Source organism: Neophocaena asiaeorientalis, unplaced genomic scaffold (assembly GCF_003031525.2).
Source record: "Neophocaena asiaeorientalis asiaeorientalis breed wild unplaced genomic scaffold, Neophocaena_asiaeorientalis_V1.1 scaffold320, whole genome shotgun sequence".
Lineage (NCBI taxonomy): Eukaryota > Metazoa > Chordata > Mammalia > Artiodactyla > Phocoenidae > Neophocaena > Neophocaena asiaeorientalis.
The window spans coordinates 1,136,469-1,163,983 of NW_020174826.1; the positions used below are offsets into that span (position 1 = coordinate 1,136,469).

Sequence of the window (27,515 nt, forward strand, 5' to 3'; positions counted from 1 at the left end):
CCCTCAGGCCTGCTGAGATACCCTGGAGTTCTTACATTAAGCATACAGACTACACACCTGAGATGTACTATATAATAACTGTAAGGTGAATGTAGATGAATTAATGAGTTAAAAATACAAACATGTTCTGGCCCATTGTGCTTCTAGCCTAGTTCAGTGATGCCTGTCCCCTGGTTTTCTTTCTAATAGAGCTAAAAGAGGAGAGTGATAAAAAAGCTTATGTTTATGGCAAGTCTATATGCCAGTCACTGATAGTTACATTCCATATATTTTCTCATTAAATTATAATAAATACTCCATAAGGTAGGTATTATTACTCTGTTTTACAGACTAGTTAGACAACTGAGGTTTTGAAAGGTTAAACTAACTTAAATAAGATCATTACTCAGAGGTAGTGAATTCAAGTATAATTTTATTTGATTTCCAAGCCTGGGCTCTCCTGGCACAGAGTAGAGAAACAGAGGTCAGAGTGAGAGAGTAGAGGTGGTACCCTGGTATGTGCTAAGGAAAGCAGTTATAACCCTTACGAGTACATATTTAATATGAACATACTTTACATAGAGTTTCATAAAATATTCATAGATATTCATAAAATCTATGATAGATATTCATTAAATATCATAGATATCTTGCATAGATATTCATAAAATAGCCTTCTCAGATGGACTTTAGAATTTCAAATTAAACTTCTCCAAAGCATCATGTCCCTTGAAGAACTCTCCTTTGTCTTTATTCCTTTTTTACACAAAATATCCTTTGTGGTTGTGATTGATCAATTTAAAGTGACCTCCAATGAATCACATCTCCCTGCATCCATGCTCCTCTGCTTGTGAAACTGCCACATCTTCCATCAAGAGACTGAATTTATCCCTCTGCCTGTTTGAATGTGACCTGGCCTTGTGATTTGCTCTGACAAACAGAATGTGGTAGAAGTAAACTTGTACATGTTCCAAAACCTTGGGCTTATTGTTACTGAGTCCAAGCTCATTCTGCTCACTGCATGACAGGGCAATAAATCAGGAGATGAGGTGTTGAGGCAAGGAATAATGACTTTATTCGGAAAGCCAGTATACCGAGAAGATGGCAGACTAGTGTCTCAAAAGAACCATTTTGTTGGAGTCTGGATACCAGTTTCTTTTATAGAACAGAGACGGGGAGGAGGTAAGGGAATAAAGTAAAAAGGCCATAAGTCTTGCAAATATCTCCTGGAATGGCCAGCCTCAGGAAGGGGATGTGTTAATTTCTTCTTTCTCCTAGCCATCCATAGGTGGACAGGGTCAGGATGTTTCCCTGAACAAAGGCACTTTGGTTTAACATTCAGGCAGAGGGGCAGGGTTCCCGGAGGCAGGCCGTTATGTATAGACAGTATCCTCTTAGTGAACAAAAGCAACCGGAAGAAGAGGTTAAGGAAAAAGTAACAGATCCAATATGTAGTCAGATTTTGTTCTTCCCTGTAACATTATAAGGCCTTGGAAGCATCTGCCTTTGCCCTCTAAGTGTACTATTCTGAGACTGACAAGTAAAGAGGAAGCCCAGGGTAAAAGTACATTTGGAGACAGGGGTTCAGCCAATGCAGCTTTCTCAGCTGAGCTCAGTCCCCAGCTGATCCACCAGATGGATGTATCTTTCTGAAAAATAATACATTGTTGTTTTAATCCACTAAGTTGTAAGATGATGGATTCTTAAAAAGCAATAAAAAAGCAGAAAGTGGTACTGGAAGTACAAAGCAATAGGTAAATATAATAGAAATTAGTATTGCTCTAAAATAAACCCAAGTATATGGCACTGTCTTCAGGACTAGGTAGCCTGAGAATGCTGAAAGGAATAGAGGGAAAACTGTTAGTAGAAGCTAAAAAGCAGAGAGGAAATTGCTACGGGAGACCCGAGAACAGAAGTCTACCAATTAACTATTGCTTATGGTAACCTGGAAGGTAGAAAATGCACCTAATGAACTTATTGATCTCACTAATTTCCATGTAGGGTATAGAAAATAACAATTAGCTTCTTTTAGCTTTGTCTGATGAGAGGTGGTATTTTATATTGCTGCCATAAAAAAATTATCACAAACTTAGCAGTTTAAACAACATAAGTTTATTATTTTATAGTTCTGTCAAAATTTAGAGATAGTAAAAATTAAGACTAGGTCAGTAAAATAGTATTAAGTAAGAGTTTATGGTGTACAGAAGGATACTTTGCAAACTGGGAGTCTTCAAATCCAACACTGAGATGAAACTCAGAGGCATGATGTCACAGGATGGCTTTGTAAAGTAGAAGTAAGAAAGGTGTTTAACCTTTACAATGATCGGGTATTACAATGGGGGTTTCCAGATGGTAGGGGATTCATTAACAGTGATTAACTTATACCATTTTAGGAAGATGATTATCAAAGGCACTTAGAAGAAAAAAACTATGTTGATTTTTACTTATGTTCATGAAATAAGCTAGATTTATTTTCGTTATGTAACTTAAATGATTTTGTCTGCTTGTAGGATTTTCAAGCCTGGTCTCTATTTTATTTTTATTTTTTATTTATTTTTATTTTTGCAGTACTAGGGCCTCTCACTGTTGCGGCCTCTCCCGTTGCGGAGCACAGGCTCCAGACACACAGGCTCAGCGGACATGGCTCACGGGCCTAGCCGCTCCACAGCATGTGGGATCTTCCCGGACCAGGGCACGAACACATGTCCCCTGCATCGGCAGGCGGACTCTCAACCACTGCGCCACCAGGGAAGCCCTCTATTTTATTTTATTTTAACATTTCCATAGGTCAGAAGTCCAATAATTCTCACTGGACCAGAATCAAGAGATCAGCAAGGCTGTGTTCTGCCTATAAGCTCTAGGGGAAGATCTATTTGTTGACTTGAAAATAAAACACACAACATAAAGGGTTGTGAGTTTAAGTTTTATTCAGGGTCTTACTGAGGAGTATAGCCTGGGAGACAGCTCTGAGGAAGTGCTCCAAAGAGATAGGGGAGGAGACAGAATATATGATTTTTTTGGCCAGAAAATACATGTAGTCACGCATATATCTTGGTAAAAGATGGCTGCTAATCACAAAGAACACAGCCTCGAGTTAATGATTTTAATGCTTTTCTATGTATGGAAGATGCAAGAATTTGGGGTCATTGAAATTCTTCCTGAGACATGAATCTATCTAGGGGCCTGTTTATTGAAAGCACAGAGTGCCTCATCCTGTTTTTCATCTTGAATTCCTCTCAGGGGAGACTGCAGTGGGTTTCAACTTAACCCTTATATAGCTGGGTGATGAGCGATGCTCTATGTTCTTCTTTGCTCACAATTTCTTTGCTCATTAAAGTTGTTTATAGAATCTGGTTCTTTGTGTTTGTGGGGCTGAAATCCTCATTTCCTTGCTGCTGTCAGCTGAGAGTCACCCCTAGCTCTAAAGGCCACCCACACTCTTTGGTTCCCTTCCTCCACCTTCAAAGTCAACAATGGTAGGTTGTGTCCTCCTCACACTTCTAATCTCTCCTCCTTCTTCTTCTGTGAATATCACTAGCTACAGCCAAGAAGGTTCTCAGCTTTTAAAGACTCATTGGCCCACCTGGATTACCCAGGATAACGTCCCCATCATAAGATCTGCAACCCTTAATCACATCTGCTAAATCCCTTTTGCTATGTAAGGTTTCCTAGGTTCTAGGGACTAGGTGTAGACACCTTTTGGGGGTCATTATTTTCCCTACCATAGAGATGAACTAAAAAAGAACTTTCAGTTTACAACAGAATTTAGAGGAAATATAGAGGACTCAGAACAGTCCAGTAAAAGATTTTTAACATACGAAATGGCCTCAGGATAAAATTTTAATCCAAGGGGATGGCTATAAAACTCCTTGTTAAGACCTCTGAAAGATTCAGTCAGTGATTTGAAGACTTCCTTAGGTAAGACAAAGGGGTTTCTACAAATCTGAAGGGTCTCAAATGTGGCCCAATGTAGAGAGATGCCTATCTCAAAAAGAATTATGTCTGTGGCTTTGGGGGCAGGAAGTAAACCCCAGTCAGATTTATAAGAAGCCTGCAAAGTTTTTAAGGGAATTGTATTAACTTGGATTAAAAGGAACAGAGACAGTTCAAAATTTTAAAAAGGCCTCTGGGCCTCCAACTTTGTTTGGGTCGGAGGCAGACTGGGAAAGCTACTCAACTACAAACAGGAGTCGTACTTTATGGAAAAGAAAGAAGTCAGTGGCAGGGCAGAGAGCCAAGGACAGCAATAGATGAGGAAACCCAGTAACACTAAGAGCAGAACTATGCCCTAATAAAGGAGCGTTCCCTGGCTCTAGTGTCAAGGGAGCTAGTGACATATGCTCAACTGGATTTCAGAATTCTGTGGTTCAGTGTACACTATGTTACACTATGTTCTTTCCATTCTAAATGCACATCTGCTCCCTCCCCTCACTTTATGAAATTGGAGTGTTTATTGCTGTTATGCTGCTCGTGTTTCACTGTTAAATGTTGGAGGCTGGGGCAGGGGGAGATGAGGAAGGCACATAATTTGTCTTTTTAGTTCACAGTTCTTTGAATCAACAGGTGCTGCACCCAAGGAGCTGAACCTGTGGAATCATACCCAAGGAACTTTGCCTGTACCTGTACTTGATTTAGGTGACAAGATATACAAACATGACTTTGGTGATTAAATGAGACCTTGGGGTCTTAGGAATGGGCAAATGTAGTTTGCCCGTGAGAGGGACATGAACCATTGTGGCCAGAGAATAGACTATGGTAGCTTGCTATATAATGGCCTGCAATGAATCATGCCTTCCTGTGTTCCACAGCCCTTTGCACTGTGACATTGTCACTCCATCCATGAAGATATGGAATCTATTCCTCCACTGGCCTTGTGACTACCTTTGACCATGAAAAGAGGTCTCTGGGCCTCCAGCTTTCTTTGGGCAGGAGGCAGGCTGAAGGAGGTCAAAGAATGTAGTGAAAGTAACATTATTTGAGGTCCAGAGCCTAGATCTTAAGAGGTGCCATAGCTTCCACAATCGCCCTCTTAGAACACTGCTCTGAGCTACTAAGCATGTGAAGAAGCCTTGTTTGAATGACTATATGGAGAGAGACTCGTGGCCATCCCAGCTGTCTCATCAGCTGAGCCCAGCCCCCAGACAACCTGCTAGCTGAATGCAGCTGCCTAAGTAAGGCTAGGTAAGAGCAACAGAATGTCTACTCAGTCAACCAACAGAATCATGAAAAATAACAAATCACATTATTTTAAGCCACTGGGTTTTGATATAATTTGTTACTTAGTAGTAGATAACTGGAACTGTAGTTTAAGCAGCTTAAGTAAGTGGTAAGATAGATCTCTTACTAGCTCATACATTATCTGTTTAATCATACAATTATTCCAAAAGTGAATAGTGATGGCAAAGTATCATAATCATAAAAGGCCTTAGATTGATCAGTATTATTTAACATTTACTGAGTAACCATAAACTATAGAATTATCTTTAAACTAGAATGAAGTGATACTCATCTAATAAGTTTTTTACTTTTTGTGAAATTTGGCATTGTTGCAAAGATAATCTCAATATACCCATTAACTGTATCACCCTCAATTGAATTCTGAAATTAATAGAGAAGTCATATAAAGAAGTAAAGAATGAAGAAAAAAAAAACCTTTATACTGATCATTATTACCTGGGCAATAAAGAAAGTCTAGCTGTAAAGATAAAATGCAACAATAAAATAGTCAGGTGGCAAAACTCTCATCTTCATCAAAAAGTCAAGAAACGCTCTTAACTTTTTTCCCGTTAACAATTGTTTTAGTAAGATTCTGGGACTGTGTAGGATTTGTTCATATACTCATTTGTTATTTATTTGGCAAACATTTATCAAGTGCTTATTAATGTGTCATGCACTGTGTTAGATACTGGAGATATAATAGTGAATGAGATAGATTTGGTTTCTGACCTCACAAAGTCAGTTGGGGATAAAAGGTGGGTGGGTAATGGAAATGTAAATACACTGCTACAATAAAGTGTGATAGGTGACAGGATAGGACAATAAAATCGCCCTTTGTCCTTCTGTATCCCTGGGGGATTGGTTCCAGACCACCATCTCCCAGCCACCCCCAAAGGATACCAAAATCTTTGGATATCCTTCCATAAAATAGTGTAGTATTACACAGTATAGCATATGACCTATGCATATCTTCCTGTATACTTTAAATCATCTCTAGATTACTTATAATACTTAATACAATGTAAATGATATGTAAATAGTTGCCTGAGCATGGCAAATTTACGTTTTGCTTTTTGCAACTTTCTGAAATTGTTTTTTGCAAAAAATTTGCACCTGTGGTTGAATCTGTGGATGCGGAAACCCATGTATATGGAGGGCTAACTGTATAGAAATAGGATTTTGTTGATTCTTTTTAAAAGTTTCTTTATCTCAATAGCTTCTAGGCTGCAACTGTAAAAACACTGTTGTTTCTTTTGTAAATTGTTCACTTTTGCAGGGAGTGCTACATCTTTACCCCTCACATTCCAAGTTCCTAGAGACCTATAAATGCCCTTGGATTATATCCTATGGGAATCCTATTTATTTATTTTTGTCTGCACTAGGTCTTTGTTGCAGGGCAAGGGCTCTTTGTTGCGGTGTGCCAGCTTCTCTAGTTGCAGAGTGCGGGGGGGGGGGTCTAGAACGCACACATGCTCAGTAGTTGCAGCGTGTGGCCTTAGTTGCCAAAAGTGAGGTGTTAGTTCCCCGACCAGGGATCAAACCTGGGCCCCCTGCATGGGAGTGCGGAGTCTTAACCACTGGACCACCAGGGAAGTCCCTGGGAATCCTTATATTGTGTTGTCTCCTGATACTACTGATCCACAAAGGATGCTGCATAATAGAAAACATTATTCTTTGATTTTCCCTTAGGATTTCCAGCTGGTGCCTAAATGGAATTTTCAGAATAAAGAGTATCTTCAGAGGGCACGTAATATAAGAGGTAGTTTCAAATGTCTACAGTTTGCTTTTACTCATGCCCCTTTAAATCTCCAGCCCCTTTAAAGACTACCAGCCTCATTTTTGGTTTGTTTTTGACTGTGCTATCTCACAGACATCTTGAAGACCAAGACCATCCCCTATTCATATGTGTAGACCAGTAATCATATGATAATATGTGATGAATGACTCAAAGAACTATTGCAGAAAAATGATCGGTTTGAGACGATGACTATTTTCCCACTGCATTTTTTATCTGGGCATGTTCAAAACTTTGATTTTAAAACCACACTAGCAAGCCACCAAAAAAGAAAAGAAAAAATAAACACAAAAAGCAAGATGAGAACTGTACTTAGCTTGTTTTTAATACTGTTTTACATGTGAATGATTATTTTAAGACATTACTAAAGAAAATAGTTATTTGTCTTACATTATTCATAAGCTTTATTATCTTATATGTGTCAGGGACAATACAGTACAAAAACAAAACTAAAATGACAACCTATTTTGTTAAATTAAACTTGTAAAAACCAACACACTATGCATAGTTTCAATAAGATACAGTTACTAGAGTGCCAAACAGATATTTAATAATTAACAAGGAAAAGCAGGAAATGGCACTGCTCATACAAAAATTTACGTCCTCTTAGACAACAGATGTTGAAAAATGATTTCCTAACAAAAGCAGCAGCCCTCGAGAAGGAATTGATAACCCAGGAATAAGTTTTCTTTATATAATTGCTGCAAAGTTTGACAGCAAAGAACTCCTCTTCCTCCCTTGAGGAGTTAAACTTGGATTTGTGATTGCTGTAGTTTTCCTGTAATCAAGCCACAGGCCTTTTGCCCCCTTTCAGGCTGCCCTTCACTCTTCTTTTTACTTAGTTAAGCAAATGTGAAGTACAAAGAAGAAAGAGTTGTAACCCCTCCCTCCCACTTACCTCCTCTTTGCGTTCGGTTACTTGGCACCTTCCCTTCCCAGCGTTTCCCAGTCAGCCCTACTAAGTTCCCAGGGCTCCTGCTCCTCCCATTCTCCCCTCCCCCAGCTCTCCCGGGCCCTTTCTTTTTTTTTTTCTTCATCCGCTCCCCTCCCCTAGGCGTGCTTCCCAGCGCGCTTCTCTTCCCTGCCTCTCGATCCCGCATCCCCCCTCCCTGCCCGCCTCCTACCTTGTGACACATCCCGGGTCCTCCCGGAGGCGGCTGCAGCGGCAGTAGCACTAACAGCGCCTCCAACCGGAGCCGCAACCCCAGACTCAGCCTCCACCCCGGCCCCGGCGCCACTGCTGCAGTCATGGCTGCTGATGGGGTGGACGAACGCTCGCCTCTGCTCTCTGCATCCCATTCTGGAAATGTCACTCCCACGGCCCCACCATACTTACAAGAAAGCAGCCCCAGAGGTAAGGCCAGCATAGATCTTTCTACTTTGTAAGAAAAAGCCTAGGATGTAAAGACCAGGGAGTTCTGAGGCGGAGGCCAGCCTCTCACTTGGGCTGGGAGAGAGGGATGCTGACTGTGCCTTCTGAAGCAGAGCCTGCCTGCCTGCCTGAGAGCTTCACCGCAGGGCTTTCTCGTGGTGTAGTGTGGGGTGTGTGAGTGTGTGCGTGTGTGTGTATTTCGCCCCTTCTTACCCACGGGTATGGGATGTGTGTGTGTGTGTGTGTGCACCGTGTCTTACCCACTGCTGTTTTTGTGTGTGTGTGTGTGTGTGTGTGTGTGTGTATTTCACCACTTCTGACCCAGGAGTACAGGATGTGACATGAATTTCCCAGGTTGGGCTTTGCTGTTTTAGAGCAGCTCCTAAGTGCAGCTGGATGGTTGTGCAAATCTTTCACAGTCATTCACAAATTCTTCCACGTTGCTGAGAAACCAGGAGTACTGCTCACCTTGGCATCTGTCCTTGAAAGGGCTTAGCTTGAAAAATATGCATTTCCTACCATTCACCCACCAGTAGTCTGTTCAATCAGGGAATTGCCTTAGCAAAAGGAGAAGAGTTAATCAATATTCCTAACATGTCTGAAATCTCTGCCCTTCCTTATTGCTTCTACTTGTAAGGAGTATGTGTTAGTTTTAGTGGTAAAATGAGGAATAGAAGAGAAGATGGAATATTTTTGATGCATATCAAAAATGCAGTGAGATTGAGTGCATTGAGTGAGATTGAAATTGACTTTTAAAAGTAACCCAAGTTAATAAAATAAATATTTCTATTTATTTCTCTTCGTAAAATGGAATCAAGAAAGATTTGATGGCAATGGGGTCTGAAGAAAGAAGGGGGAAATCTATTTACCAAACTATTCAATTTATTCAAAGATCTATCCTTGTTCTAAGCCTTTTAGTTGATTCCTATAGTAGAAATAAGGCGGAGTCAGTAGTTATAGAAAATGGAAGGCAAGACTTTAAAAAACCACTTAGAGTAGTGAAAAGATTGGTCAAATATGGCACTTGCAAATGTAGGTTAAATGCATCTCTCCTTTTTGGCTGAATGTGAGACATTTAAAAACCCAAGGAGGCAAACATTAATGCCTTTGAAAATGTGGGTGGATCCTGTTTCCTGTAGCACAACTTTTTCTACATTCAAGTCTGGAATTGGAGCAACTGTAGAGCAGGTCGAACTTGTCAAGTATTTAAAATTTCCATTTAATACTTTATAACTTGAAAAGCAACAATCTAGATCTTAATCCACACTTAACAAGAAGCAGGACAAAGGAAAAGGATGTTTAGCTGTGAATAATTTAGTGTGATTAATGAGTTGAGAAATAAGGTGCAAAATGGTAGAGATACTCACCCATAGAAAACCCACAAGTCATGTTTGTCAGCATTAAACACGTGTCAGAGGACACCTCTTGGGGGAACTTCCTTAAAAGGCAAATTTGATGTTAATGTGTTTACTGTTATCTAAACTGTATGGTCTACAACAGGTTTAAACACTTATTTAATGACTGTTTCAATTTCATCAATTCACCCTTTTAAGACAAAATATTTGATGATTTATTGAGAGACAGAATTTAGATTTAAGAAACTGTCCCATAACAGATTTTCATGCTCTCTATCTTGCATCTATGTTTTTTATTTTTAGTCGGAGAGTGGCTAAATTATCCCACAAAAATGGTCATACTCCCGGACCTGCTTGTAGACTTCTTTATCATTTGCCAAATAGTTGTTATTCTGATAAGACTTCTCAAAGCACAAAATATGGTACAATTTCAGCTCAGCCACTAAGAAAAAGAAGTTTCATTCCAGAAAACTTTTACCAAAGAAATTCAATGTGTTATAAAACAAAATTCAACTGAGTACATTTTAAAGATCTTATTGGCTTTATTTTGTGATTCATGAATGAGGCAGAATCCCGCCTAGCAGATAAAAAGGAGCTCTAAGGAACTGTACAAAATTAAAGACTCATATAGGCAGAAGGGAGTGGGACAGGGAAGTTATACTAGCAAAATGTGGATTGGTTGTGGCAAGGTCACTTTTCTTTAGGGGATGGCAGGGGCCTATCAGGCAGATGACCTCACTAGTGCTGATCAGGAGATTCCTGATTGATTGGGTTAAGAGTCCATTTCTGAGAGAGGCATAAGTGACTCCATTTTGGGTCTGTTGTCTTGTTTGTAACCATGTTTTAGCAAAAACTCTTTCTGCCTATTGTAGAACAATTTTTTTTTTTTCTTAACTGGTGAATGAGACAGGTTAGATAATTAGAAACACTAATTTCATATGGCATAATACCTAGGAAACAAGAAGCATAAATGAGAAGTAAAAGACATTTTTTTTTTGCATTTTCGGCAAAATATCTTTTCTTAATAACAAATAAGAATCTTGATAAATATTTTGAGTAACTACACAAGATCTGATTCTAGAAGAACAGTGCTAATTACTCATTCAGTAATTCATCAGGTGGGACAACGTGCCGGAGACTGCTCTAGGTAAACAAGAGTAACCAAATCCATGCCCTCATGGAACATGAGGAAAAAGAATAAGTAAAGGCATGGTTGAATCATTTCAGATTGTAAGAAACAGTCTGTCACTAGACCAAATATTTTCAGTAGTTGACAACAGTAGAGTTGAAGCTTGGGATTCAAAAGACCAGAAATAGAATGTACTTTTTGGGAAAGAACTTTGGTTTATGATAATTACCATCTATAATTACCCAGACATTAAAAAATTTTCGTAGAACTGGTTAATAGCCATAACTAGTGACTATTTTCTCCAATTCAACTCTTCGCTATTTGTGTAACCTTCTAAGAACAGGAATGTGAGATCCCACCCCAAGATGAAATATTCCACTTCAGATTGAAAGTTGATGGAGTGTTTATTTATAGACAAGTTATCGATAATGTAGTGGGGGAGCAGTTAGTATTTTGCATCTGGTTTTATTTGTGTAACAAATCCTCCTGGGTTTCTAAGTGGAATGCTTCTAGTGGTCTTTGCTGTCAGTACTGGATTCCTGCATAGAGTAGGAGGACATCACCTCTCCTGTGATCACAGTGCCCCATTTGGTATATTTGTCAGCTTTTGTTAAATCATAGAAATTAAAATCAAAGAGAGTTTTAGGCTCATTTGAAAGGAGGTTGGAAAAAATACCACAAAACATACAATTTGGCTATATTTGTTTGCTTTCTTTATACATCTGCTAATTTTATAGGAAGGATGTGGCAAATGAATATGACCTCTAAATTTATGAGACGTCATCTGTGAAAAATGGTTTATATTTGGGTTGTCTGATTATGTATTGAATATGGGAATGTGATTATCTACTTCACTATAATTCTATAAGGAAAAGAGTACTTTGTTATACAGAGATAGTTTCATTTGCTTACTTTGTTTCTGTTATTCATTCAGCAAATAAATATTGGAGTACTAGCCAAACTCTGTGGTAAGAAGGGAAAGACAGACATGGCTCCTCTTCCAGTCTAGTGGGGGATATTGAGACATAAATTACATAATCATTCAAACAAATGCAAAAGTGCAGTGGGGATGAGGACAGTGCTAAAAATATATCCAGCGCCATGAGAGTATATAATGAAAAGATTTGACCTGGTCAGGAAAGGCTTTCCTGAGACTTGATTTAGCTCTGAAAGCTTAGCAATAGTTAACTTGGCAAGGAGGGGATTAGAACACTCTAAGCAAAAAAAAAAAAAAAAAAAAAAAGTATGTGCAAAAGCCTTTAGCAGGATAGAGTATAGTAAGTACTAGGAACTGAAAGAAAGCCAGTGTGGTCAAAGTAGAAACAGCAATAGGGAAGGTGCTGCAAAATGGGAGTGGAGAGGTTAGTGTGGTTCATATTCTCCAGAGACTCTCCTTAGAACTATGCTTTTTGATATTCAAGTCCTTAGATAGTTTTTCTCTTGAATCTGGGCTGACATTGTGATTGATTTTGGCCTACAGAATAAGATAATAGAGAGCTGAATGACTTAGGAGACTAGGTCACAAGAGGTCTTGCAGCTTTTGCCTTGGTCTCTTATAAAGTACACTCTGAGGAAAGTAACTTATATAAGAATTTGAACATCCTGAGACTGCCATGCTTTGAGGAACTGTTAACTAGCCACCTGCAGAGGCTATATGGAGAGAGGGATGCCTGACCAGCCCTCAAACATGTGAGTGAAGAAGCCGTCTTGGATGCCCATTTGAGCCTTCAGATGACTCCAAGCCAAGCCAAATTCTTACTGCACCTGCATGGCAGATTCTAGGTAATTAACATCCCAACTGAGTCTGAACAATCTACAGAATCATGAAAGCTAATATTAAATTGTTGTTTTAAGCATTAAGTTTTTGGGTGATTTGTTCTGCAGCAACAGATGACCAGAACAATAAGTATTAATCAGTGCATGCAGGGATGATTGGTCATGTTGAAGAATTTTGCCTTAAGAAAAGGGATGATCTGGTTAGATCTTTTATTATTTTTTAATTACTCTATCTATTGATTAGAGAATGAATTAGAGAAGGGCCAGAGTAGATGAGGATAGATGACTTTGAGTGGCTACTATAATGATTTGGACAAATCTGATAAACTGTGATGATAACTTGGACTCAGGTGGTGGTAGAAGTGGAGAGATACGTAGATGTTAAGAATTACTGAAGAGGGGTTGATGATAGATTGAATGTAGGAATGAGAGGGAGGTGGAAAGGATATTTCCTAGAATTCTGGCTTCTGCAACTTGGTGTGATTGCCTACACTGAGGCAAAACACTAGAAGAAGACTAGGTTTTGAAGAATACAGATCATGAGCTTAGTTTTAGACATGATACATTTAAGGTGCTTTCAAATATCCAAGAAGCGATGTCAGATAAGCAATTGGATTTACAGGTGTAGGGCTAAGAAATGAGATCTGGGCTGAAAATATAAAACTATGTTATTTACCTATTGGTGACAGCCAAATACATGGATCTTGATTTAGAGTTTCCCAAAGCCCCATCAGTGTTCCATGGAATATGATGAGATAGAACATACATGTGTTAAGATATGGATTATCCTCAGTCCTTGGAGTAGCAGAAGCCTTTAGTCCAGTGGCCTCCAGCTCTGAGTAGCTATACAAATATTGTTGTTTTCTCCGTGTACCAAAATGTGAAAAAGTTTGGGAAGCTTTATATGAGACTCAGGGAGAAACAATAACATAAAAGAAGAGAGAGCCTAGGACAAAGCTTTGAGAAACTCCCAAATTTAATGAGCAGTCAGATTAAGAAGAGCCTGCAAAGAGGCTGATAAGTGTCTTCCAGTGAGGTAGGATGAAAGCCAGGGGACTGTAATATCACAGAATCAAGGGGAAGAAAACACTTCGAGAAAGGGGTGGTCAAACATGTCAAAAGCTACAAGAAAGAGCAAATAGGTAAGGTCTAAAAAAATGTCATTTGAACTTAGTGCCATGGAGGTTATTAGTGAGAGTTTGTTTAGAAGCGGCAAGGGGGGTGGGGGTGGGGGTAGTGGTGTGATGAATTGGGAGATTGGGATTGACATATATATACCCTAATATGTATAAAATGGATAACTAATAAGAACCTGCTGTATAAAAAATAAATAAAATAAAATTCAAAAAAAAGATGTTTATATTCAAATCCTTTTTAAGCATTGAAGAACTGTTCATTTCCATCTAATGTAATACTCTAATGTGCATTTATTTTAATTGTAAAATTACCTCAAAGCAACTTAACTTCAATGAAGAGGTTAATATTCCTTTATTCTGAAACACACTTAGATTTCCTATGAAACATAATTGCAGTTTAGAAGGCATTGCCATTTCCTTTTCACCTTGTTTCACTTTAAAAAGTGTGTAAATTGGAAGTTGCTTGAGGAAATGTTTTCGGTGACTAGAAAATAAATTGACTCCTGGTTTGAGAGATAAGTTATTTAATATGAACTTTTGTACTTCTTAGAAATTGTACAATAAATAAAGTATATTTTTACTGATCCTCTACCTGAAAAATCTAAAGTTAAAAATGGTGCCTTACTTTAAAGTGAGGCAAAGTTTTATTTCACGTGGAACTATGTTCTACACTAGACTAGAGTTTTACTAGGCACTAGAGTGTCTTGGTTCAGGCTGTTATAACAGAATACCATGGACTGGGTGGCTTAAACAGCAAACATTTATTTCTCACAGTTCTGGAGTCTGGGACGTCCAGGATGGAGGTGCCAGCAGATTTGTTGTCTAGTGAGAACTCGTGGGTTGCAGACCCCCAACCTCTCCTTGTATCCTAATGTGGCAGAGGAGGGCAAGAGAGCTCTTTTGGGTTCTTTTCATAAGAGCACTAGTCTCATTCATGAGGTCTCCACTTTCATGACCTAATTACCTCCCAAAGATCCCACCTCCTAATGGGGGGTTAGGATTCAACATATGAATTTTGAGGGGACACAACATTCAGTCCATTGCACTGAGTTAGAGTCCTTGAATCTATTTGGGCAGTCTTTTTTTTTTTTTTTTTTTTTTTTTTTTTTACATCGGCAGGCGGACTCTCAACCACTGCGCCACCAGGGAAGCCCTGGGCAGTCTTTTAAATTTCGGAACCTCCTTGCATCCTTGCAGAGTTTAAGATTGGCTGTGGACCAGCAGGAAGAGATGATGTAGACCCAGGGACCCACACTATATGCACAACCAACTGTAAGATTAAATTAAATTCTCATTTTATCAATATTTGCCAAGGTTTCTGAAACCCACTAGAAACCAGTTTGTCACAATGAGTGGAAATAGTTGCAGCATATTTGAGAGCAGCTACTGGAAGCTCCGTGAAGGTCCCAATATGGGTGTGGACCTGCTGTGATACTGAGAAAGTAGGGAAGCTTGATATTGTGCTGTGTGCTAAAGCTGATGCTCCATTTAAGGGAGTTTTTTCTTTTTTCAAAATGGTTCTTTTTTGTTTGTTTTTTACTGAAGTACAAATGATTTACAATGTTGTTTCAGGTGTACAGCCAAGTGATTCAGTTATACTATATATATATAGTCTTTTTAAGATTCTTTTCCATTATAGTTTATTACAAGATATTGAATATAGTTCCCTGTGCTGTACAGTAGATACTTGTACAAAATTGTTCTTGAATCAAAATCTCCTTCAGTGAGACCACATTCTTATGAAGGGAAAATAGAGCCCAAACGTTGCTGAAGTCTATCTGCTTCCAGTTTTCCAATATTATGGCAAGCCCATTTCCTATTATAATCCTTTTCTGTTATTCAGCAGGCATCAAGCTCTATGATTCTTTTATTCTATTTTATAATGCCCACATTTCCTTCTGGCTCTACCAAACATCTTTAGAACATTAATCAAGAAATGTTTCATTCAGTCAGTTATCATTTCAAATATTTGAGCACCTGTTATACTGTTCCAGATGCTAGGGAGCTTACATTTCAGTGAGAGATACCCTTGGTAAGGATTATAACTCCAGAGAGTGAAGAGAATAAAGCAGGGCATGAGGATAGAGTAAATGGTGGTGTGGGGAGTATTTCAGGTAGTGTGTTCAGGAAAGATATCTCGAAGATGACAATTGCTCAGAGACGTGAAAAATGAGTTGGAATCAGCTGTTGGAAGATTTAGGGGAGGCGTGTGTCAGGCAGCTGGAACAACAGGCACAAAACATGCTGTTATAAAACAAGGAGGACAGTTTAGAGTGTGGTTACTTAGGGGAGTGTGGTAGAAGAAGTTAGAGGACTATACTAGGAAGTCCAGGAGAGCTTTGTCAACTGAAAAAATGCACAATGTGAGAGTTATGAGTTAAGTTTTATTTGGGGCAAAATGAGAAATATAGGCTGGGAGACAGCCCCTCAGATACCTCTGAGGAACTGTTCCAAAGAGGTAAGGTGGGAGGTCAGTATATATGTGATTTTAGTGAAAGGGGTATACATGCAATCAAGCACACATTTTGGCAGAAGGTTGCTGCTAGTCATGAGGAGCAGATGTCTCCTTTAATGATTTTAGTGCTTTTCTAGATATGAGAAGATGCAAGAAATTGGGCTCATAATATCTTCTCCTGAAAAATACCTAACTCTCTGAAGGCCTGTTCTGCCAGTTTTTCCCAAGGAACATAGTGCCTCATTCCTGATCTCTGCCGTGAACTCCTTTCAGGGTGTGTTGAAGGTCAGCAACTGCAGTGGCTAGTACTTCATCCTTGTAGAGGCAGATGGAGGGTGACAAGTTTTATGGCAGCTTTGTAGGCCACCATCAGAAATGGGATTGTGTGCGGAGGATAATGGGAGGCCATGAAGGGCTTGGAGCAGACGAGAGACACGAGATATTAAATGTTTTACATTTAAGTAGATCATCCTGGTTGGTGTTTGGAGAATGAATTATTGGGTGAAAAATGGTAAGAGGCTAATAAGACATGAAACTAATCAGGAGGCTGTTACAGTGGAATAGGCAAGAGGTAATGTTGTTCTGAGCCAGGCTATAGGTGATGGAAGCAGTGAAATGTGGTTAGATTCAGGACATATTTTATGCATAGAGCAGAAGGACTTGCTGATGGATTGAATCAGTGGAAAGAAAGGAATCACAAATCTCAAAAATGACCTAAACAGCTAGGTAAAAAATTGCACTTTTTTCTAAAATGGGCAAACAGAAGGAGTTGGATGTGTGTTGCGGGGGTGGTGAGGAGAAGGACAGTGGAAATAAATATTTTGTTTCAGACAAGTGGAGTTTGAAATACCTTTAGTCATCATTCAATTGGAAATGTCCAGTATGCAATTGGATGTACAAGTCTGGAGTCTGGGGAGAGATCAGGCCTGAGGAGTACATTTCATTCAACAATTATTTATTATATGTATGGTAATACTTCACTGTAGTGGGAGATGATGCTTTCGGCTTCTCATTTATTTCCAAGGATTCTTCAAACTCTTTTCAGGAATGTCAAACTTCTAGGACAGAGCATTCTGTAAAAATCTTGCAAGATTTGCCAGATGCAGATGTTAGCTAGATAGCTCAGATGTTAGAGAGGAGAGTTAGCAGGACAGATGTTCATAACTATATTTGAAGGCAGTAAGCTACTGTCTGCGAAGTGATCAATGGAAATGCTAATCCTTCCACTTTGGGGAAAATCAGACAACCCTGAGTACAGCTTTACATTCAGCTGTTATGAGTTCCATTTTTATAAGGATGTAGAGATATTGCATAACCTGAGAATGACAACCCTTTAATAGTTCTTAAAAGGGAACACATTCTGCCTGGTATTCTTTCAAGAGAACTTCCATACTTTTTTTTGGTGGATTGAGTAGGGAGTGCATCAGAGTTTGTTTTGCTTTGGCACTTTTCTAGATTTTTTTTCCTTTCCCTGGTTGCTGTTATAAAGTGAACTTCTTTTTCTTTATAAGAATAAAAATAAACATGTGAAAAAGAAGTGAAAAGTGTATCTCCTCTTCCTGGTCTTCATGTGTTTCTCAAGTATTATATAACTAAATCCCTGTATAGTCTCAGAAATGATCTGCCACCAGGTGTAGTTTGGCCTGGGGGACCTGACACTTGAATTCTTTCTGCCAGTTACTAGCTGTTGACCTCAGAGTAGTTACTTTACATCTCTGGGCCTCAGTTTTCCACCTGAGAAGGAGTGGTGTAGTGTGTTCCCTTTTGCTTTTATATTCCATAACACAGTTGTTCTTGGTAAGGAATCTGGATACACCTAAGAGAATATATCTGTGACTTTAAAATATAGATGATGATTATCTTTTTTTACCTCATTCTTTTACTTCCAATGTCCCTTTTTTACTTAAATTTCTATTTCTTCCAATACCCTTTTGAAAATTGCAAAGACAGTATTATTGAACATTAAGGAGTGTTACATGGCTTTTTTAAGCATCAGAAGACCAACTAGTGTGCAATATTTTTTTCTTCCATAGGAAGTATTTGTATGTGCCACATGACCAGTCAGGGCATTCTATTCAAAGCATGTATTTCTAAAGGCAATGGCAAAATATTTTTTCCTCCTATGCTTTGTCAAGTTGAGATAGTTAAGCTTCACAGATCCATAATATGGATTTAAAACCAGTATATAGGGCTTCCATGGTGGCCCAGTGGTTGAGAGTCTGCCTGCTGATGCGGGGGACGTGGGTTCGTGCCCCGGTCTGGGAAGATCCCACATGCCGCGGAGCGGCTGGGCCCGTGAGCCATGGCCGCTGAGCCTGTGCATCCGGAGCCTGTGCTCCGCAACGGGAGTGGCCATAACAGTGAGAGGCCCGCGTACAGCAAAAAAAAAAAAACAAAAAACAAAAAACAAAACACACAGTATACAAGAAAGCCTCTAATAGTTCATCATTTGAACATGTGAAGTTTTAAAGTTTCAGAGATTAAAGTGCTAAGATTCACCATCCAGAGGAACAGCAATACATAGAAGGGATAGTGAGCAGATTTAAAGTAGAAGACTTTCACAGATGCCTGAGTTGTTATTAATCTTAGACCATAGGAATTTCCCAAATAAACATTGATTTCTACTGAGCTGTATGGATTCTGCCAATTAATACAAAGTTATTTATAAGAAAACCATTTTCCAAGTTTACAGAATTCAGGGATCCTGTTTCTCTATATAGAATGCTTTGCCTTGCTCAACAAAAGTAGTATTTATATTTACTGCCAGTCCCTAATGAGGACATAGGTTATTATTAAAACTATCAGACATGCCTGAACACAAGATGACCTAAGTGAAAGCCATATGGTCTTTTATGACCTAGTCTCAGAAGTCAAATGTGGTGTCGCTTCTGCCATGCTCTATTGGTCCAAACACCTGCACGTAAGGTGAAGGAACATAGACTTCAATTCTAATGGGATGAGTATCAAAGAATTTGCATTTTAAAATTTAATATTTTAAAACCACCACAATAAGCTGTGATACACCCACAAACTGGAACACTGTGCAGCTGGAAAAGAAATGAGGAAACTCTACGTACCATTGTGGAAAGGTTGCCAAGATATAAAGTGAAAAAAGCAAGATGAAGAATGAGGAAGGCATATACCCCCTTTTTTTTTTTTTTTTTTTTTTTTTTTTATAGCGGGCCTCTCACTGTTGTGGCCTCTCCCGTTGCAGAGCACAGGCTCCGGATGCGCAGGCTCAGCGGCCATGGCTCACGGGCCCAGCCACAACACGGCATGTGGGATCTTCCCAGACCGGGGCACGAACCCATGTCCCCTGTATCGGGAGGCAGACTCTCAACCACTACGCCACCAGGGAAGCCCCATATTCCCTTTTTTTGTACGAAAGATGGAGAAAAAAGAATATGTGTATTACACATTACAGGTATATATTACCTGTACCAGGCTAAAGAAACACTGAAAGGATTAAAAAAATAGTAATTTAAGTGGAAATCTCTGAAGTGGGGCGTGGTAGATTGGCACAGAAATTGGAGTAACAATTCTAAGCATATATTTTTTACATTAATATTGATTTTTGAGCCATGGAAATATGTTACTAATAAAAATTTAATGTATCAGAAAGCACTTTGGCCACATTATGTTATTGATCCTTGTAGAGTTTATCCTTCACTAGGACCCTGAACAATGTAACAAATGCTATTTTTTAGACCATGTCCCCACATCTCTATACAGGTCCTTGCAGTGGAACCTTATATTTCATTGTGTTTGATTTGGTCCATTACTCCCACTTGTCAAGATCTTAATAGGAAGAATCCTGTTTTGATATGGGAAATGTATCACTATATGTATCTGCTTTTTCCTAAGACCATGCTCGTTGCCTCATACCAGTATCATTTATTAGGCACTTCTGGTCTTCTCTAGATGAGGATTTACTTTTTGCTTCCTATGGGTAGATAAGTAGGAAAGGGATTTTAGAAACTGAAGCATTCAAATTCTATCCATTCGTCAAAGTCCTTTCTTTCCATGTAATCCTTTCTAATCTCTGTTACTGGACGATATATGTTCCCAAAGCAATATCTCTCAACATTTCTACTATATATTTTAATACTTATTTGTGTACATGACCTTATCAAGGAAGACAAAGAGGGAGACAGGATTCTTGTATCTTTTATCTGTGAGTCCTACATAGTCTCTTGCACTTGATCTTATACTGAACAAGGATCAGTCGTATGAATGAATGAGTGAGAAAATAAAGAAGGATGCCATCATGGTGATTTTGAAGTCACTTAGAGAGTGAAGGTTTTACAGGTTTACAGAAGAACATGAGAACAAAAAATGGAAGTGATCCAGCAGAGCATGTAGCTGAATCCATTTGTTTCATTAGAAATGCCCACATAGCAAAGGAAGGATCTCCATCACTATACTTTCTGCTGGCTACAATGAAGAACTCTCCTCTTAATGGATTAACTTCTGGATTTTTTTTATTAATCGCTATATTTTAAAATAAAATTTAATTGACCCATGTGGTAGAAATATCTAAGCACTAGAATTTAAGGGGTTTATTCACTAAATATGCTTAAAAAATAAATACTGTTTCTAAGAGGTTCAGTTCACTCCATATATTGTATCTATCTGATTTTGCTTAGATTTATGATGAATATGTCCCAAATTCTAAAATTACTAAACTGGTGACTTTTATCTATAATCTATTAATCGCTAAGTCATTTTTTAAAAAATGAGTGAAATATTTCAAGATAGAAAAATACTGAGTATAATATAATCATTCATATATCATCATCTAATTCTATCAGACCTTAACATTATGCCATACTGTTTCATATATTGAAGCAAATAAAACATTGCAAATCCAGTTGAAATTTTTCCCTTCCCCATATACTGAGGTAATTTCCCCCCTCATATTTTCTCATCTAAAATGTCTTAAAACAAATTTTGGGTTCAGTTATATTTAAGTACATTTTATAACTGTGATTCATGAATACTTGTAACCTGCAAGTTATCATTTAGTGTGTATAGTAGGTATATGCAAAGGAGTGTCTTGCTTTCTCTTAGAAAAAGCAAGTCTGTAAGAGTGAAAATGAGCTGTCTAGGAAGAGTGACAGAGTAGGAATCTGTTACCTCCTCTGGCTATGGGAAGAGTTTCTAAATTTCTAGGCAGGTACATTTTTTGCCTTGGAAACAATTTGTTTTTCTGTACTAAACATTAGTATCTCTATATTTTTCTTGAAACACATGCGTTCTTGGAAGCAATATTGTAAATAAAAAATTAAGAATGGAGCCATGCATATACAAACAATATGATTTCACATAAATCGTGTCAGAAAAAATTGTATTTTCAATAAAAATAAGCACAGTAGTTGATAAAATGAGAGAATATGTAACTTATTAACTGCCAATACTGGAAGGAAGTACTAGTACCACAAATGAAATGCACTAGAATGAGGTAAAAATATTGCCTAATGAGAAATAGAAAAGACAGAGCATAAGTTTTTGTCATCTGGGAATTTGTCATTGGCAGGTCACTGGGCATTTCTTGCCAGTATCTCCAGTTATATGGCAGCATTTTGATACAACCCAAATGCCTAAGACCACTTAGGGAGGGAAAAATGGCAGATAAGCTACCCATAGTGGAATTCAGTACTCATCATCACCAGCTGTGTAAGAATACCCAGTTTGTTGTTGCCTTGGGGTCTACCATGGACCCACATAAGCGCCTACAAGCAATACTAGAGGCACTAGGATGTAGATTGGTATTGGTGCCAAGCTGATTTCACGACCAAACTTAATAAGGTATAGCTGTTTTTCTAGAGCTGCAGTTTGGAGAAAGGAGTTGATGGTTAAAGTATATAGAAAGATTGCAGTACTTGAATGCTAAATTGTGCTAGGGTGACATTTCTCTTCCACCCCTACACCTCGCTCCTGACACACTGCGCCTTAGTCAGGTTTATATGCTCTCTTCTATACTCCCAAAGCCCCGTGTGTGCATATCCTTGTTAGAACACTTACCACACCAAGTTGTACTTGTAGTTTTACTGTCTTTCTACATGTTAAGAATGTGAGCTCTTTGAGCCCTGGGGTATGCCTTCTTCTCCTTAGTATCCCTGACATACATCCAGTACAGTACCTGGTACAGAACAGATGCTAAGTACTTGTGACTGAGTGCTAACTAACTCTTGGAAATCCACCATAGAGGGCCTGGCTGGCTGCTGCTTTTTGCCTAACTATAGCTGAAGGCCTCTTGACTTCCTCTGGCATCAGAGCTCATAGAGGGGGCTTATATCACGTCTCCTCAGTTACAAAACTAGAATTGCCCTGGAGCAGCAGTCAAACTTAGAAAATGAGTGAGTTGAATGAAGATGTGACAGTTATTACCACTCCTACATCTTTCATAGTAGCACTGCCTCTGTAGTCCTTCCAGGGAATGTGGAGCTGCTCTTAGTAGAAGATACAGGGACCCTCTGTGTGACCCTTCCTACCTTAATCTGTGGGCCAGAGAACCAATTTAGGTATTTGCTGGTTGACAAGAATGTCTGTTCCAATAATATATTCAGAAACTGGGAAAATAACTTCAGCATGGGTACCCAGATTTACTGGGACCACTATGGGTGGATCTGGGGCAAGACTCCATCTGTAACCTGATGACCATCTACATAACCTCTCTGACAGGCCGCCCACATTGGAGTTTTGAGTCTTGAGGAATTAACACCATCTATGAGCCAGTTTCTAGTGATACCTGAAATATCTGGGTATTTTCTTTTTCCCCAGTGAATAGTCACTCTAGTAAATGATCTCAGGTCTTTGGGGGAGACTTGGAGATTTATAATATATACTTATAGTAGTGTTGCTGGATCACTTGTCAGAGACATCAACAAACCCTCAATAAAGATGCTCTGGGTCTGTGAATTAGCTTTGTTGGAAACTGGTTGAAAAACTAGGACTCGTCACTGTGGCTACTCAAGTCAGGTTGCTGGTTTTAAGACCTAGATTTTTCTATTATATATAACCAAGTAACATTTGTGTAGGTTACCCATCCATTTCATTCTTAGGCTTATTTCAATGAGCCACTGCCAAAGGTCCTCATGGATCAAAATTTTCTAATATCCACTATTTCCCATTACATTAAATGTACCCACTTTTTCTTTGACTTTTAAGTGCTGCCATTTGGCCTCTGTTACTCTGGGATTCCATGGTCTCAATTGGAGTCATCCTGCACTGTAATGCCTGGCCTATGTAGGAGAGCCACCACAGCAGAATGCTTGTGTTCCCCTAAATAATGTATAAATCAATGCCTTAGTTAAAGGCATATCTTCTGGGTCCTCTCAGGGGATGTAGTGGGGTGTGGGATGCAGATTTCATATGATAAACTCACTCTAATATTCCTGACTCCTTAAACCTTTGATTGCTTCTTCTGCATCACGCTAGGGATGTTTTGACATTTCAGCCTCATTGAATGTAAGGCCAAGTCTCATCAAACCAAAAAGTAAACTGATAGAGCCACTTCCAGATTTCAAACAAACATTGAAACCAGAACATTTGTCAAGTACACCAGGATTGTTAAATTTGGCTCAACTCAGTGTTATATTCCATCCTCTTTGCTTTAACCCCCATAGGATTCACTCCCACACATATTCTCCAGGTTTCTGACAATATATATTATCAAAACATTGCAATTCTCTTGATGTATTAGTTGCTTCTTTCTGAGTCACACTTTGTACTTGTCCTCCTAAAGCTTGTTGAGATCTGATCCTAGTTTATGGGTCTTGAGGCAACAAGGGGTTTGATGATGGGTCTTAAGAAAAATGGTCATTTCCTTGTAAGACAACTACTTCAGGTGAGGTTATTACAGTTTTCCATTAAAAGGAGGCTCATGTTCTCAGATATAAGAAGAAATGTTGTGCTCCACTCACAGGGGAGGCTCAGAGTGACTCAGGAGTGTAGGATTCTCAGCTCTGTTTGGGTACAACTAGATGGCCCCATTCCAAGTTTCAGAGTTCCACTTCTTTGCAATCAGTGTCCTCAGTTTCACATGGCAGACTTGGTAAGGCTGTGGGTTTCCCTGACCTTATAATTTAGCTATCTATACAATTAAATTTTGTGTTTGATTTTCAGCAATATAAGCCCTGTGACAATTAGAAATAAGCAGTATTTTTAGGGCTGCAATAGAAGTTCTGTGACCATGACTTGTGCTGAGAGTTTAAAGACCTGAGATTCTCATTTTACCCCATATCACAATCCACACAGTAATTATTACTGCCATAATGGTCAAGTAAAGGAGCCTCAAATATCACAATCATATATAGGAGATAATCTGATTCACCAGGATGCCACTGCATGCCATCAATCACTACCATACCATGTCTCACTGGTAAAGGAGCTCAGCACTGCATTCAAGCCCAAGGCATGACCAACCCATTTCTCCAATCCCATTTTTGAGGGTCTGTTTCCTGGGATTACACCTGGTATGAGTTTTATAACAGTTAGGACCTGAAGATAGAAACCAAACAATATAATATAACAGAAAGAATTAATTTGGTATAAAGTTGTTAAGTAGGTAACTAAAAGGTAAAGATATTACTCTAACTTATCAAATAGGTATTAAATGCAGGAAGCAGCTATTACCTCTAGGGTTGTGAGAACAAAGGGAAGAGATTGGAATTATTAAAATTTAGTAATTTAGAGGAACATAACTGAAACATGACTTCTCAGAGGTACCAGCCCACTGGTGGTGATGTCTCAGCCCTGGAGATTTTGTACACCTGGAGAAAGGGCTACAAGTCCCTTCTTCCTCCTTCAACCTTGCAGGTTCTGTTTATCACCTCCTATTAACAAAACATAACCTGCAGCCAGCTGGCAAAGAAAAAATGTGGTTTGGAGAGTTTTAGCACCAGCATGACAAAGCATAGAAGGGTGGATTTGGAGCTGAGATTCAGTAGCCTAATAGCTGGGACATTTACCTTCCAAACTGACTTTAGCCAGATGGATCCTTATGAGGGTATAATGGTTCTAGAAGAATCCAAGAGTCTCCTGGAATAGTTTTATTTATTTGGTTTCAGAGAGGGGAGGAACAGAAGGTGGTCTTCCCTTTCTCTGTGTTGAACTGGACTGGAGAGGTTTTACACAGGAAGTAGATATCCCATAGCAGCCAAGCGCAACCTGTCCCTAACCATACTATCCACAAAAATCCTATGGAGGAGAAAAAGCCAGAGCTTTCCTCACAGGCTGGTCCTTTATACTTTTCTTGCTCATCCTATAATCATAGTGTTCTAAATGATCTCTCATTTTAATCTGATGTCATTTTTCAACTTTGGTACATCTTTGTCAAGGGCAAGGACTGCATATAAGACTGTATTAGTGAAGTAAGTGAATTAAACTGGAAAATATTGCCACTGCAGAGATTTATAAAGGAATAACTGAGATAATAAAGATCAGAGCTATCCAGCAAAACATTTGCAACCTTTAAAATGCTATATCTGGGTATATCTGGTAAAAAATGAAGTATGGATTATTACACCAGCATGAATTAGCAGGAAAGAGGAGCTTTTGGGCATAAAATAGATTAATTAGGTTGATGTTTATGATGGAAAAGTGTAATTTGATCACTTGTGGGTTTATAGAATAATAATGGTTCCTTTTGAGTGTTTTAAGGAAGACCATTATGCATGCCTTGTGATCTATGTTATTTTGTCTTGTCTCTTTTAGGAGTCTCAGTTTTTCTGTGAATTTTTTTTTTTTTTTTTTCGCGGTACGCAGGCCTCTCACTGTTGTGGCCTCTCCCGTTGCGGAGCACAGGCTCCGGACGCGCAGGCTCAGCGGCCATGGTTCATGGGCCCAGCCGCTCCGCGGCATGTGGGATCTTCCCGGACCAGGGCACGAACCCGTGTCCCCTGCATTGGCAGGCGGACTCTCAACCACTGCGCCACCAGGGAAGCCCTGTGAATTTTTTATCATGAACTAATTCTTTCTTCATATTATGTTCTAATTTTCATTTTCCCTGACTCTTCTTTCTCCTCCTCCTAATCCCCTTTAACTCAGATCTGATTCTTGTCTAAGTATTTGTGCAGAATGCCCATTAGTCCTTACATCTTTTCCCTATATTAAATCATATTCATTAAGAGAGGCAGCTGTCATTATGGAGTGACCTCTGGGAGAAGAGTCAGCTCTTGGCTTTGCTGAAGTGCTATATAAAAGTCTACTAAGAAGTCAGAATCCCTGGTCTTCAGTTTTCTCTTCCATAAAATGAAGAAATTAGACTAAATACTAGACTAAGATTGCTTGAATTTCTAACACTGTATAATTCTGGAACTTTGAGGGGGTTTTTCAGGTTTGAGGACTACTGGTCTAACAAATACTGCTCACTTGGAGAAAAAAGATTTTTCACTTAGGCAAACCCCATAGAGAAAATGATCATTGTTTAAATAACAAGTAAGACTCTTCCAAAATGAAGAACTTTTGTGACTCTTAATATCCAATGATCCCAAGTTCTGAGATTACAGTGGACTTTTTATCCAAGGCAGAAATTTAAAATAGGTATAATAGTGGTGATCTGTTGACTGTTTTAAAGTGAAAAGAGACGAAATGAACAATCTAAGTTGTTAATTATTGCAGGTTTACCGACAGTGAAATAAATTTCTGTAATTACAAGTCCTTTACAAGAGGAGATGGAGTTGTAGGTCAAGGTTTCCTTGGGATAAAAGTACAAGAAATATCTCTAAATCAGTTTAGTGCTAAAGTAATTAATGGACAGAAAATTGAAATTATAGGCCTGAAAGCACTGTTTAGTGGAGCAGTTAGGCTGCAACATCTGTCATTCTATTGATCTCTTGGATTGATTGTACTTATCTGGTGGGCCAGGCCAGTGTCCCCTGTCCACTTCCCTCTCTCAGTGCATGATTTGGAGAGGGTATTCTATATATAGAAGAGAGCCTTTTTTTCAGTCATGCTGTACTCCCCTGCTAGGACCCTAGCTCCTCTTCAAGGAGAGTAGTGGTAATATACTTAGTATCATTTTCCCAGGAGAAATAGATGAGCCTGATAAATTTCAGTGATTCAGTTATTCATTCATTTATTCATCCATCATCCATTCAATAAATATTTAGTGAGCAACTATCATAGACCAAGCACTTATAACAAGTGCTGTATCAGTCCTGAACAAGCCAAACATGACCTTGGCCTCATGGAGCTTATAGTCTTTCCCATTTTAGACTCCTAATCCTCACTCATTCTTTCCCCCTCCTTCCACTTCCCAAGCCTCCAGAAGATTCTGGCATATTTTTGTCATTGAAA

The 27,515-nt window shown here is 38.9% G+C and overlaps 1 protein-coding gene across 3 annotated transcripts in view; it reads left to right on the top strand.

Moving 5' to 3' along the window:
* Nucleotides 1-8,220: 8,220 nt before the first annotated feature.
* Nucleotides 8,221-27,515, top strand: part of PIP4P2 (phosphatidylinositol-4,5-bisphosphate 4-phosphatase 2) — an 81,203-nt gene continuing 61,908 nt past the window's right edge. For 2 of the 3 annotated variants that reach the window (XM_024760418.1, XM_024760420.1), the window contains exon 1: nt 8,240-8,345. In XM_024760418.1, the coding sequence (XP_024616186.1) occupies nt 8,240-8,345 (106 nt within the window). Of the gene's footprint in view, nt 8,346-27,515 lie in introns of all 3 variants that reach the window. The other variant, XM_024760419.1, reaches the window with a different exon arrangement.